We start from the raw sequence: 14,657 nt of genomic DNA, 5'->3' as shown, positions 1-14,657 counted from the left end.
AAATCACATAATTTCCAAACACTTACTTTTTTGATGTGGTACCAGAAATTCCAAGATCTATAAATGGATAAAAGAAAAAAGAATGTAAATCCCTATATTCAGCTTATATGATAGGACATTTAAAAAAGATCAAAGAATCAGAAGTCTATAAAAACGTCCTTATTTTGCCTAGGAATGACTGCATTCAGTTATATAGAAAACAAACTATATTAGGAAATATTTTCATAAATTAAAGATTTTCTTTTATTTCATGTTAGACTTAAGGATCCATTTTAATGTCAACTGGTGTCCAGAAAAGAGCAAACATACCAGGTTTGATGTTGCTATTTTAGAAAGGCTGCTATCTGGGGACTTGGTTAGTAAATTGTTCTCTATACTGGGATAAAAGTTTCCCTAAATGATAAAGGTGGATCGCTGTGCCTACACTATTTGTACAAATGATATTGCTTATGCTGAATATCCACTTTCGTTCTGCAAGTCTGAAATTTTGGTACATGCCAGGCAGAAAGTGCCTACATGATCACTGCCCAATAAAGACTCTGGGTGTGGAGTCTCTAAAGGTCTTCTTTAGGCATAAACACCTCACACATGCTGCTGCATTTTTGTTCCTGGGTGAAGAGTATGTTCTTCTCCTCAAGGGAGAGACAGAGCATAAGGAAGTCTGCATGTGGATTCTTCTAGACTCTGTTTGTCTTTTTCCCTTATCATCAGCCGTGTATCCTTCCTCTGCTTCCGTAATAAATCTCAGCTGTGAGTACAACGATGTGCTGAGTCCCACGTGTCCTTCTAGTGGCTCTGTGAACCCCTTGACATAGTCGGCTTAATCAGTCTGCTCTAATGTCAATTCATTTATTACTTCAGAAAATATTTATTGAGCATCTACATATGCCAGGCACCGTTTTAGGTACTTGGAACATGTTAGTAAAGAAAACAGTCAGAGAGTCCTATCCTGGAGAAACTTGTGTTCTGATGGTGTCAGACAGATGACAAAACAATAAAAAAGTAAATGATATAGGCTGCTAGAAGGCGATATGGAAAGCTTACGGAAAAAATGAAAAGGAAGGGCAGAGTAAGTGGGGTTGAAGGGGTAGGATAAGCATGGGGCTAGAGAATATTACACAGGGAACTTGGGGAAGGATTCATAGAGGTGAGACTTGGGCAAAGCTGAGCAGAGATCTGGGTGAGAGCTTTCTAGGCAGAGGGAACAGCCAGGACAACAGCCCTAATCAGATGAATAATCAATGTATTAGAGGATGAAGTTAATATTTATTTCTTACCAAATCTTGGCATTACAAAAGAGAATAAGGTATATTTTAACTGAACACCAAATATAAAAATGATTACCCATAATTTTAGTTATTTTTTTCTTTTTTAAAAGACAAAATTTATTTTAAAATTTATTTTTCAATTAGACTATAAAACTAAATCTCTATGTATTAAATGATTAAAAAGCTAAACCAAGTATTTATGCCTGTTCATGTGAAAAAGCAAAAGAAAGCAGAAGTGTATCTTACACATGTATATATGAATCCCTTGTCAAATTTTGTGGCAGACAGGAATGAGCACCTCAGGGCCTGGGCCTCTGTTGCAAGCTAGGTCTCCTGGGAGGAAGGCTCTGGGATGGAGATTAGCATGCAGGAAATTTATTTTGAAAGGGAAGAGAGGAAACTGTGATTGGGCAAGACTGCAATGCAGTCTTAATAGAAGCCTCAGCTAACACTGAAAAATGTTTTATAAAAACATTTTTATTGAGATATAATTCACATACCATAAAATTCACCCCTTTAAAGTGCATAATTCAATGGTTTTAGTTTATTCACAGTGTTAATATAGAACTTTTTTTGTCACAACAAAAAGAAACCCTGTACCGATTAGCAGTCACTCCTCTTCCTCTCCACTTCCCTCAGCCCCTTGAAGGCCCAGTCTACTTCCTGTCTCTATGCATTTGTCTATTCTGGACATTTCATATAAATGGAATCATATATGAAAATACATAGTCTTTTGTGTCGGACTTCTTTCACTTGGCTTGTTTTCACAGTAAATCCAGTTGTAGCATGTATTAATACTTCATTTCTTTTTATTGCCAAATAATATTTCATCGTGTAGATATATCATGTTTTGTTTGTCCATTCATCAAGTGATGAACATTAGGGTTGTCTACTTTTTGGCTATTATGAATAACGATACTATAATCATTCGTGTACAAATTTTTGTGTGCATGCACATTTTCATTTCCACTCCATACACCTAGGAGTGGAAATGCTGAGTCATACGATAATCTATGTTTAACATTTTGAGTAACTATCAGACTTCTTTCTATAGCAGCTAAACCATGTCACATTTTTACCAGCAATGTCTGTGGGTTTCAAGTTTTCCATTTCCTCATCAATACTGGTTATATGTCTTTTTAATTATCTCCATCCTAATGGGTATAAAGTGATATCTTATTTGGTTTTGATTTGCATTTCACTGATGAATAATGTGCATATTGGTCATTTGTACATATTCTTTGGAGAATACAGGTGCTTGGGTCAAAAGGTCTATTCAAAAAATATGTTTGCCATTTAAAAAACTGCATTATTTGTTTTTTCATTATTGAATTGTAAAAGTTCTTTATTCTGAGTACAAGTCTCTTTTCTGATAAATAATTTGCAAATGTTTTCTCCCATTCTACGGTTTGTCCTTTCACTTTCTTACTGGTATTGTCTACAGCACAAAAGTATTTTGATATATTCCTATTTATCTATTTTTTCTTTTGTTTCTTGTACTTTTGGTGTCATATCTAAGAACCAAACATAACCTAATCTAAGGTCATAAGGATTTACTCCTATGTTTTCTTCTAAATGTTGTATAGATTTAGCTCTTACATTTGGTTGTATGACCTATTGTGAATTAATTTTTTTGGTATAAGGGTAAAATTTCATTCTTTTTCATGAAGTTATTTAGTCTTTTCCCAATATTTTTCTCCTGAAAAGAATGTCTTTTCCCTCACTGAATGGTCTTGGTATCCTTGTCAAAAATCATTTGACTATGTATGTGGGTTTATTTCTGGGATCTTTATTCTATACCTTTGGTCTCTAAGTCTATCCTTATACCAGTACCATTTGTCCTGATTATTGTAGCTTTGTAGAAGTTTTGAAATTGGAAACACAATTGATTCAAATTTTTTCTTTTTCAAGATTGTTTGGCCATCACTCTAGCAGGTTAGCTTCTTTCAGCTGGGATCATTCTCAAAGGTGGTTGACAGCTGAGGGCTGTGTGTTGGTAGCACTCTCAGCAGCTGGAGGTATGAGTCCTTTATTTCTGAAAGGGGATACATTATAGTATGCAGAAAAAACAATCACTTAGTGAGATGAAATTTTAGTGTAGGAGGAAATATTCAAATAACCTCTCCCTGGGTGTTATAAAAGTATTTTCATGGTTGCTAAAACCACAGGGAAGGAATGGAAAACAAAATGTATGTCCACAGGGAAATTCACAGGTAAAGAAGTCTGTATCAGTGATCTGCTAAACTTTTGATACTGCCTTGAATATTACATATCTACAGTGGTAAACCCATTCACATGAATACAAAATTCAGAATTAGGAGCAAAGGTCGATCTTTATAATAGCTGCCCTCCTCCCTAGGACTCTCTCCTTCACCGACTCAGCTCCAGTCACTCAACTCCTGGATGTCCCTTGAATCTGCCAGGCAAATTTCTGCCTCAAAGCCTTTGCACTGACTATTTCATTTTCCTGCAGATGTCCTTCTTTAGATCATCTTTAGTTTACCCCTTTACCTTCAAAATCTTTTCTCAAATTTTACCTTCTTATTGAGGCTTGCTTTAACTCCTACCCTGCAGCACTCCCAGCTCTCCTTTGTCTGTTCCGTTTTTCTCCATGGAACTTATGATCTAACATGCTATACAATTTATTTATTTTAAAGTTTGTGTCTGCCCTTCCCAAGTGCCATAAGTACAGACATTTTTATCTGTTTTGCTTACTGGTTTATCTCTAGAGCCTGGAATAATGCTTGGTACTCAATAAATATTTGTTGAACAAATGACTGAAACTCAGTTGGATACTCAATTTATAAAGATACTGTGCTTCATGTAAGTTCTCTATGTTCTTATTTCCAAATGAAATGGAAAGTTAAATGCTTATTACACATAATACACTTGGTTTCATACTTGTATATGCTCCCTAATTATACCTTTAATACTTTAGATTACAATGACATGGGTATTGCTCATGAGCCAATGGTATAGGAACTGTTTGCCTTCCAAGGACCTGCACTGGGTAAAGCACTAAGTATTTCTATTCCCTCCCTGCTGTACTCACCCGTAAGAGACTCCAGAAACAAAACATATGAGATGAGAGAGAGAGAGAGAGAGAGACAAAAAACAATTCACATATGCTTCAGTTAAAAAAAAAAAAAAAACTAGATTACTCACTGCCTACTAAGCTGGCAAGAGAAGAATCAAGATCACTTCCAAGTGCTTTGCTGGCTGCCATCGCAGGACTGGGTGGTACCATTGAGACAGGTGCAGGCTGCCCAGCTGGTGCCATGGTTGGCATCAAAAGATCACCTAGACCATCAAACACTGGAAATCAAATGGACTAGGTTCAGAATAATTGAAAACAAATAAAGCTCATATGCAAAATTAAAGCAAAACTGTCTTTCGATAAACTATGGAAACAAGTGAATACACAATCTTATAAAAGAAGGCATGTAATTCACACTTTCCATGACTGTAACACCAAGAAGAACATGTCGACATATGTCTGCTCATAAAGTATGAAAATACTAATGAACATGAACAAGGATGGAAAAAAATCTGTATAATGTATAGGAATGAACACAGACTTTGCAGCCAGAACTGGGCTTCAATTCAGCTGCATGCCTCACTGGCTATATGACTTTAAGAAAATTACTCTCTGAGCTTTTTAGTTTTCTCATCTGTAAATGGGGAGAGTATGACCAATACATGGCTTTGTTATAAATATTAAATTAGGTGATATATGTCATGTGTTTATTATAATGCTTGCTTTATATGGGCACTCAATATTGCCATTGTTGCTCTTATTCAAGAAAACAGCAAAAAGACTTCTAATGTGCTTTATGGCGAAGTCTAAATAATTTACTCTGAAAACCTAAAATGTTTACTTTAAAAATAATTCTTAAATGAGAAAATAATGCATCTCTTAGTTTCCTACGAAATTAGGAAACAAAACATCTGATATAACAGTCAGCATCTAGTAATAGGCATCTGAAAAAGTTGATCACATTTCAGAAGTAATAATTTTGATTTTTTTTTCTCTAATTAGAGCAATCATTTCTGGTTGTAACTCTAAGGGCATAAGTAAATTAAATACTATTTTAAATATCAGGGATCAAATGCATCATTGATGGCTCCTGATCACCAAATAAGTTACTAATTGTTCAGTTCCTAGAATACAGAAAGTCCATTCAAAATGCAGACACATAGCATTTGCATAAGACATTGCTAATATGTTATCTATGTCAAAAACTTTGTAGTTATAAAATTTTATCAAAAAACTATGCATATCTACCACAACAACTACTATACAATAATTTTAAAGTGAAAAAGGACAGCATTCAACTAGGCACTGGCAATAGAAGCAACCAAATTGTCAGGCAGAGGATTTATTTGGGGTGTTTCTGAAACACATTTAATTGCCGAAAACTCACCAATTGAAAATTTGTAGTAAGGACCCAGCATGGGAAGAGTAGAATGGAAGAGAATACAAACAAAATGACAGCAGTGATGAAAGGTTAAAGGCAGGCAAAGAATACTATTTGTGTCTCAACTTCATAAAACTGAGGGCCATGCAGGCTTCAGAGGATGTAAGCAACAGCAGTGGGAGTGTTCACATATTCAAACACTGTACAAAGATTTAGTACAAAGTATTTGTTTTTCTTTAACCAGCTCTAAACCATGTGCATGTAAGCTCAGGCAAATAGATAGTGTGCAGATTAAGTTAGATTTCTGCTAAAAATAAACAGAAACAGAGAAAGGATTGCAGGTTATTCTTATGGATACCAATATGTACTGTAAATTTTGGTTTTTTTTTTTGAGACGGAGTCTCGCTCTGTCGCCCAGGCTGGAGTGCAGTGGCGCGATCTCGGCTCACTGCAAGCTCCGCCTCCCGGGTTCACGCCATTCTCCTGCCTCAGCCTCCCGAGTAGCTGGGACTACAGGCGCCCACAACCGCGCCCGGCTAATTTTTTGTATTTTTAGTAGAGACAGGGTTTCACCGTGGTCTCGATCTCCTGACCTTGTGATCCGCCCGCCTCGGCCTCCCAAAGTGCTGGGATTACAGGCGTGAGCCACCGCGCCCGGCCCCCTGTACTGTAAATTTTAATTTAAGTTACTGAATGAGAGATTTATTAATGTTTTATAAACCAAATTATCACTCAATATTTGCTTGTTGTAAATTTCCTGATAGCATACTAACCTTAGGTAGTGTTTATTATTATTATTATTATTATTATTACCAGGACACATGAAAAGAATGTTTGAAAGTCACTGCCTCACCTGATGGATCAAAGGAGCTGCTGCTGGAAGTTGAAGGCGTTGTCCCAAAAGCTGCCTCAAAATTGGGCTGTAGCAGGTTATTCTGAGCTGGAGTCACTGGAGACGGGGAAGGGGCCATGAAAGAACCCCCAAATCCTGAAAAAAATGTTCCAAAAAAACATAAGCAGAAATAACATAAAGGTGGGTAAAGACCATAAAAACAGAATTTAAAAAGTTACAGAAAAGTGAAAAGGAATTGATTGCATGTTGATTAGCAGTGAGTGAAACAGAGTAGCTCTAAAAAGTTGTTCAAGCATAATATTTTGATATCTGATATGCATTAATGAGAGATTTAATTAGAAATAAGATAGCACACAAGTATACCCTTATTAAGAGGAAACTATAGCAAGTAAATCTATTATTACAATGGAGTATATAAAACGAAGGTATCACTAGGGTTAAAATTCAGATACTGAAATTTTATGTTTCTTCAAATCATAATATCTGGTTTCAGAAAATGTTTACTGCAAATTATAATAAAATGCAAATACAAATCATAAAAATACACATCAAATCTTTAACATCCATCATACATGTTCTAGCCCCACTGCTGTTACCACCAGTGCAGATCCCTACAACACTGCTCTCTGGATTCATGAACAGTCATAGAGTGGGATGCAATCCTGTCTCTAGTCTAGATCTCCTCCAATCTAGTCTCCACAGTGCAGCCAGAGTGATCTTTCCAAGTGGAAAATGTTGACAAAGTTACTTCTCCAAAATCTTCTATCAGCTTCCCACAGTTTTTCAATTCATATAATTTGAATTCCTTTGGATAGTGATCAGGTCCTTCTGTCTCTACCCACTGGCCCCTGCAGCAAGGCAGGCTGCAGCTGTGATCCACCACTAGCAGTGTCAGATGCCTGCTCTGGGAGGAATTCCTTGCCCTCACACTGCTACCCACTACCAGCTGCACCCCACCCACATCCCCATATACATGCCGAGTATTCTCAGCACTTGGTACATGGCCCCATGCTACTCTCATTACATGTATTTATCCCCACTGCCCTGACTCCAACCCCAAGATGGCTTTATGAGGCCAGGAACTGTGTCTTCTTTTCATGTTTTTTCCACGAATATCCTGCATAGTGCCTAAAACACTGAATTAATGCTTATTAAATGAAGGACACTTTTGAATATAAAAGGTGAGGACAAATCAAAGACTACTGTAAAGTAATCCAACCTCAGATTAACTATTTATCCTTTGATGGTTAGAAGCAAAACATTTCTCTCAATCAACAAACAGAAACAGAAGCAGAGATCACTCTGTATTGCTGCTGAACAAAAATATACAACCTGTGAAGGAAGTGATTTCTTAACAAGACACTGGGTGATGTTCTATTATAAAAGAATTTATTACTACCAGAAGTCATTCCTTTTTACAGCTTAAGTATATATTCCTTTCAAATCCAGTCACATTGTCTCTTCTTCACAAACTGCTTGCAAAAACAATGTTTCAGAAAACATTCTTAAGTTTACATTTCATAGAATCAATATATAATTTTGAAAATGATTTCCACTAAAATTCTCTACTATTTTCTAAAGAAGGTGGCAATGCTGTTCAAGTTATATTATTCCTAGAAATTGACAGTGATGTGGGTTTAGGCTTTCCTCATATGTGTATGAAAAAATTTTAATTTGGAAAAAAAGTTACTTATTAGATGATCTTTACAGTTCATGATGGCTACTTTAAGTGATTTTAGTATTTGAATGGCATAAGTATCATGTAACTTTCTTTACTGGAGAAGACATTCTCTAAATCAGTAAGAGCTTAGCCCAGCAAAGGTAGGTTAAAAGTAATTATTTTTGTGAATGTGACCATTTTGATTTTAGGAAGATTGGTAGCTGTATTAATGTTGATTTTTAAGAAACATTATCCTGCACCTCAAGTTGGAGTGTGTCTGGTTAATTTAGGCAACTGTTGCCTAAATTATATTGTGATTCTCTTTCTATAGGTGAATGTAGAGACAATCTGACTCTTGACTTCTTAAAACTTGGCCACGGAAAGGACAATTTATTTTAGAATCACAGCAGATTAGTGTTGGAAAGGGCCTCAGGATCATCTGATTCAGTCCTGTCATCTCATGGCTAGAAGAAATGACTCAAAGAGAAGTTAACACACTGGTAAGATTCAGCAAAAAGAGGAAAAAGAGTGCATTTACCTAGGACACTCTGCTTAGTGCTATTTCCACTTTATGCTAAGATCTCATCTATAGGTGAACCAATAAAGCTGTTCACTGAAAAAAACATAGTGCCTTCTCTAAGAAAATTAAAGGTAAAGCCAATATTGGCCTGGGGTTCACCAAGTGCCAGGCACTGTTCCTTTTTTAGGGTGAACCATATGAACGACACGAATGACTGATATTTGACTGTTTTGATCCTAGAAAACCAGCAGTTTTAAACGGTTCAATCTAAAACACACATTAGCTTATCTAATCTTTATAACAACCCCATGAAGTTCAAAGATGAGAAAGCTGAGGTCAGAGATGTTAAATAATTTGTATGAAGGCAAATGGTGGATCCAGGATTCCACACAGGAATTCTCCAGAGTCTGGACTCTTTGTCACTGTACCACACAGCCTCTTTCCCACATCCAGAAAAAATGCTGTAGTGGTAACCTTCCTATACATTTATAAAATTTTCGAGATCTGGCAGGATGACTTTTTCCCATTATACTTGGTTCTTATGAAGTAAGTGTCCTCACAAGCCTAGAATAATTAAACAGCTATTAGGTGATATAAAATGACCAACTGATTATGTCAAAAAATTGCTATAATGAAGAACTAAACAGGAACATTACAGACATTAATGAAGAGTTTGAGGAAATCCTCCTGGTAACTAACTGAAAAGTTTTAAGGCCCTGGAATAGAGTTAATAGGAAAATCTAAACAACTAATCTTTCTATGTGGTTCTAATTTATATTAAGAAAGATGTTTACACGGGTACAGTGGCTAATGCCAGTAATCCCAGCACTTGGGGAGAGGTTGTGGCAGAGGATCATTTAAGGCCAGGAGTTTGAGACCAGCCTGGTCAATATAGCAGACCTCATTTTATATTTATATATATATATATATATAAAAAAGCCAGGGGGCATGATGGCACATGCCTGTAGTCCCAGCTGCTCAGGAGGCTGAAGTGGGAGGATTGCTTTAGCTCATCAGTTCTAAAGGCTGCAGTGAGCTATGTTCACACCAGTGCCCTCCAATTTATGCAACAGAGGATGACCTTGTTGCTTAAAAAAATAAAAATAAAAAGAAAGGTGCTCTATGGAATGGAATTGGAAACAGGGTAAGGCTTTTGTGTGTCCTGTAGTCATATTTGAACTGTCCTACATTATAACTGAAGAGCCAACTGTTTTCAGGTACTCAAGCATCTGTTGACACACTGCTTTTTAATCACAAATGATTAGTCTTATGAATGTATTGTTCTAAAGGGGAGTAGCCTAGACACTTAATGAAGTTCTGTTGATTCAGATATAACAAATCTGACTGGCATAGTCTACTTGGTCTATATAACACATCATATCGTTTCAGTTGTAAGAGTACAATTTTTTTTTTTTTTTGAGATGTCTGTCTCGGTCTGTCACCAGGCTGGAGTGCAATAGCACCATCTCGACTCACCGCAGTCTCCACCTCCTGGGTTCAAGGCATTCTCCTGCCTCAGCCTCCCAAGTAGCTGGGATTACAGGTGCATGCCACCACACCCAGGTAGTTTTTGTATTTTTAGTAGTGACGGGGTTTCACCATGTTGGCCAGGACAGTCTCAATCTCCTGACCTTGTGATCCACCTGCCTCGGCCTCCCAAAGTGCTGGGATTATAGGTGTGAGCCACTGTGCCTGGCCGCAAGAGTACAATTTTAAAACTATTGCTACAGACACTCCAACACAGGATGATAGAATTGATCCTCTGTAGACCTTTACCCTTTAGAGGAAATTTTTACTTTTTAATTCCACACTGGGCATGTTTGTATTTTAAATTCAGTTCAAGGACTTCTGTGACTCATTTTAAGCAATTAATGTGGTTAAGAGAACAAATGCAAAACTACAAAGAGCCTCATAGGCTGGACCATATAGTCCCCTGTCTTTGCAACTAAAGATAGGATGTGAAATACTCTTATACTAGTACAGATTTATGGTGCAGTCACCCTAAAATTGTGTCTATTATGGAAAAACATGGTTGTCCTGCTTGATGCCAACCTCAGATATTAGGCATATTCCTCAACACACCTAACTTCCTTAACAGTCCATTTTTACCTTTGTCATCCAGTAATCTGCCTCTAGCTTTCAAACATATATATTTTCAATTGGTATATTTTGAGCAGAGTTTGACAGCTTTAAGCTTCACTGTATGAAATACTTACTTTTATTATTTAAAAACTTAACTTTCAAGTTTTTATTCAGATGCTACCTGAGATATGGATAATATCTGTATCCTACCAGTAATCTCAATGGCTTAGAGAGAATTACTCATTGTTGCTATGGATTCTCCTCTCTGCTTCCCCCTCTCCCCATTACTCCCTTTCTTCATCATTTTGAGAATGATTTTTCTAGTCCGGCCTCATTGGAAGTTGTCTCCTCCAGAATTTTTTATCATTTCACTATATTGCATGCACCAAACACCTTAAAATTTTTACTCAAGGGGTAGAAGACGACTAAGGCAATATTTCAAGTGCTGTTTAATTCTGGAATTGCTATTATCTGACAGTTCTAGAACTGAATTTGAATAAAGAAGAATAATAGTTTTTATGACAGATAGTTTCATTTTCAAGAGACTATCCACTTAGTCTTTGTTTTCAAGTTTCAAAATACATACCAATTTTTAATAAAGCCTTCTCCTCAATTTTAAAATGGTTCTTAATTTTTAGTTTAAAATCTCTAAAATCATTTTAACATTTAATTATATCATATATTTACTGCCTTATCTTTATGATTCACATGTAAATACATTCCCTCAAAAAAATGTAATCTTAGCAATGGGGTAAGAGTCCTTAGTCCAGTGACAAAGGTTCCCTTTGAACAGTCTAAACCTCCCATGACAGTGTCTGCATATTATTATTTTTTCATTCTTTCTCAAAACAGTTTTATTACTAACAGACAATCACAGGATTTTAGAGAATCTGTTTCTCTCTTCTTTCTCTCTGATTCTGATCATATTTGTGGGCTTGTTAACCATGACTAGGCTCACTTATTTATTTATTTTAAAAAAAATCCTCTTAGTTTCAATAGACTCTGGACTTAGCTGATTCTTCCCCCAAATAAACACAGACACAACTATAATACAAATGCTAAGCTTCACTGCAAATTACTATACACAGTGCCCCCAAATATTTGTCCTACTTAATATGCATTAAACAAAAAATGTATGAGAATTGTGAAAACTCAGGAACAGCCAATTGTCAGCTAGGTTACGTATATAAATGTGACGGTGGTTTTATATTGTGTTTATTAGCAGAAAGTTTTTCATTTTTCATTTTTTTTTTTTTTTGGCTAGGAAAGCTGCTCCTAGTTCGCAGGATAGAATTATATTAATATTCCATGATGTTCTTTAGTGAGAACATGACTTCCTTATGCTTTGATACTTGAACAAGTGTGAGAAATCTTTTTCTATAAGAAAACAGGGAAGTATGAAAAATTAGCCCCCCAAATTAAGCCCTACAGAAATTAAAAGTAAGTTAAAATTTCTTACACTAGGTTTTTTTTTTTTTTTTTTTCTTGTAGAGACTAGGGTTTCACCATGTTGGCCAGGCTAGCTCGAACTCCTGACTTCAAGTGATCTGCCCATCTCGGCCTCCCAAAGTGATGGGATTATGATTGTGAGACACTGTGCCAAAGCCCTTATATCAGGATATAAGGTGAAATAATAGTTTACATTGTGCCAAATAAATCAGGCACTGACATATGTATACATTAAATTATAAGAATTGTTTTGAAAGCAAATGAGACATTAAAACTCATCTATACTGATTTACATTGAATATTAATTTATTTAAATAGAAAAAAAGAAAGAAAGTGTACACAATATATAACTTTTCCTATCACTGAAAGAGTCACAAGAAGATGCAGTAGAAGAAATGGAAAGTGTACAGTAAATGAGACCTATGTAGATGATATTGGGTACTTTCATTGCTGATTTTCTCCTCTTTTTTACCCCATTTTAATAAGACTTCAAAATGGACAACTCAACTGAATCATTTTATTTTTTGTAAAGTGAACTAACATACTTTTGTTGTACACTTCCCCTGCTGGACCTGTCCATGCAAGCTGTGCAGTTGTGGCACAGGTATGTGCAGTTACACCTGGCAGCAGGTGACAAACCCCTTCAGGCTTGTTCTAGATGTGTTTTTAGATCTTCTTATGGACCCCAGGGTCAAACCTCTTGGCTCTGTTACTGACCTCTGACTTGGAATTGAATGGGAACACTCCTTTTTCCCACAGGCTTTGGCCTTTCAGCTCAAGTTTCCAGTGTCCTGGGCTCTTTTGGAAACACAATATCTCAGGTTCTAGCCTTGGAGGGCATAGAGAGGCCACAATGCAGGAGGACCCTGGAGTAGACAGTGCGGCTGTGCAGCACTGGAGATGGTCAACAGTGGCTGACCGCTCTGCCAGGCTCCTGTCTGGTAGGCTTCAAATCCCCATTTGAGATCTGTGGCAGGGGATGGGTTACCCAGGAGAGAAAGAAAGAATTCACAGGTTTCTGTGAAAGGCCAGAGCATTTGATTTTATGGGCTGTTTTAACCTTAACTATAACTTCAAAGCGAAATGTTTGTAATCGCTAATCTCATTTTAAAGTTAACAAGGTCATGATCCCTCAAATAGCTATGAAAACTATGCTATTTCTGTGGCATATTAAAATCTTATTGCTGAACCCCCAAAATGTGTATGAAGTTTAGTGGTTTAGTAAGAGTTTGAAAGTTTCTGTAGCCAATTTGAAGCTTATATAAGAATATCTAGGCCTGGAGAAAAGCCAGGCAAACGAGTGGTTTATTTCACCAAGTAACCAGCTGTGGTTTGTGTTAAGTATACTGCCTCTTATTATCTCTGCAACTTCCAAAGTTCTCAGCAATATCATGGTGGGTCCCTGGTTCTTCAATGTTAAGGAAAATACCTAGTGGTAGTCACTGGTATGAGTGGTTTCAGCACACAAAACTGTCATGTTTGATCAAGGTAGTCTGGAAAGGATGGGAAAGACACTAGAGAACTATTGCCCCTGGGAAAGACTGTTAAATAGCCAGTCTGAATTACCCATGGAAGGAAAGGCTAACAGCTGGGCTATGACTACCTGCTTCAGCTTCCTGAGGAAAGATTTGACCTCAACTCAAACTTCTTACAACTCTGAAGGCTGATGAGGATCCTTTAGGATCTGCCATTACTCACTACTAATCCAAGAATAAATGTTCCTTAGCTTGCTGTACCTGGTGCCAGGACTGTTTATTGTATAACTTGTAATTTTATGGGCTATATCCATACTAAAAAAGGGAACTATTCATATGCTCTATCAAGGTCTACATGGCTAGCACTAGCACAGTATTTAACATGTAAGACTTCAGACATGCATGGCAGCTTCCCAGTGGTGATGTGACCTATGCTCTTGTCAGTCCCTTGTCAACCTTAGGACCAAAATTCATCCCTTTTGGTGACTGTGGAGGGACCTCAGAATCTGCATCTGAGTGAATGAGTGCTCTGTGATACTACTGTTGTGCTTCCTGTTACGTACTCTTCTAAGTAAAATCAGAGTAAGATAAGCCAACAATGTCTTGTGAGTTTGACTAATAATCTGAACTTAAACTTACTACTGTGGTCTTGCAACTGGTCTTTCATAATGCTTTGCTTATGAAAATAATAATTTCTAGGTCAAGGCTATCACTAAGCACAACTTTGTCTTGCTCCCAAGGAAGACCGATACTTGGCTTTTACCATTTTTGAGTCCTTGAACTGTTTCCTTTTATCATATATATACTACCTGGGCCACAAGCAGTAATCCTAGGCAAACTGTACCAATCTATTTCACACTATGACCCTGTTGAACTGAGATCACCCCATGTGCTTTCACATAGAAAAATGATCAGCTTGTTAAAAAAAAAAA

General features: G+C 36.8%; 1 protein-coding gene across 15 annotated transcripts in view; it reads right to left on the bottom strand.

The window, feature by feature from the left end:
- SNAP91 (synaptosome associated protein 91) overlaps positions 1-14,657 on the bottom strand; it is a 165,926-nt gene that overhangs the window by 22,345 nt on the left and 128,924 nt on the right. For 10 of the 15 annotated variants that reach the window (XM_045391174.1, XM_005552456.3, XM_065543768.1 and 7 more), the window contains 3 exons: positions 6,540-6,674; positions 4,434-4,583; positions 27-57 (listed from right to left, as the gene is read on the bottom strand). In XM_045391174.1, the coding sequence (XP_045247109.1) occupies positions 27-57; positions 4,434-4,583; positions 6,540-6,674 (316 nt within the window). The remainder of the gene's footprint in view (positions 1-26; positions 58-4,433; positions 4,584-6,539; positions 6,675-14,657) is intronic. The other 5 variants (XM_045391182.1, XM_045391181.2, XM_045391178.1 and 2 more) reach the window with 1 other exon arrangement.

Source organism: Macaca fascicularis, chromosome 4 (genome assembly GCF_037993035.2).
Source record: "Macaca fascicularis isolate 582-1 chromosome 4, T2T-MFA8v1.1".
NCBI classification, from domain to species: domain Eukaryota; kingdom Metazoa; phylum Chordata; class Mammalia; order Primates; family Cercopithecidae; genus Macaca; species Macaca fascicularis.
The sequence above is the reverse complement of the archived record's forward strand: the minus strand, read 5'-3'. Positions and strand labels throughout refer to the sequence as shown.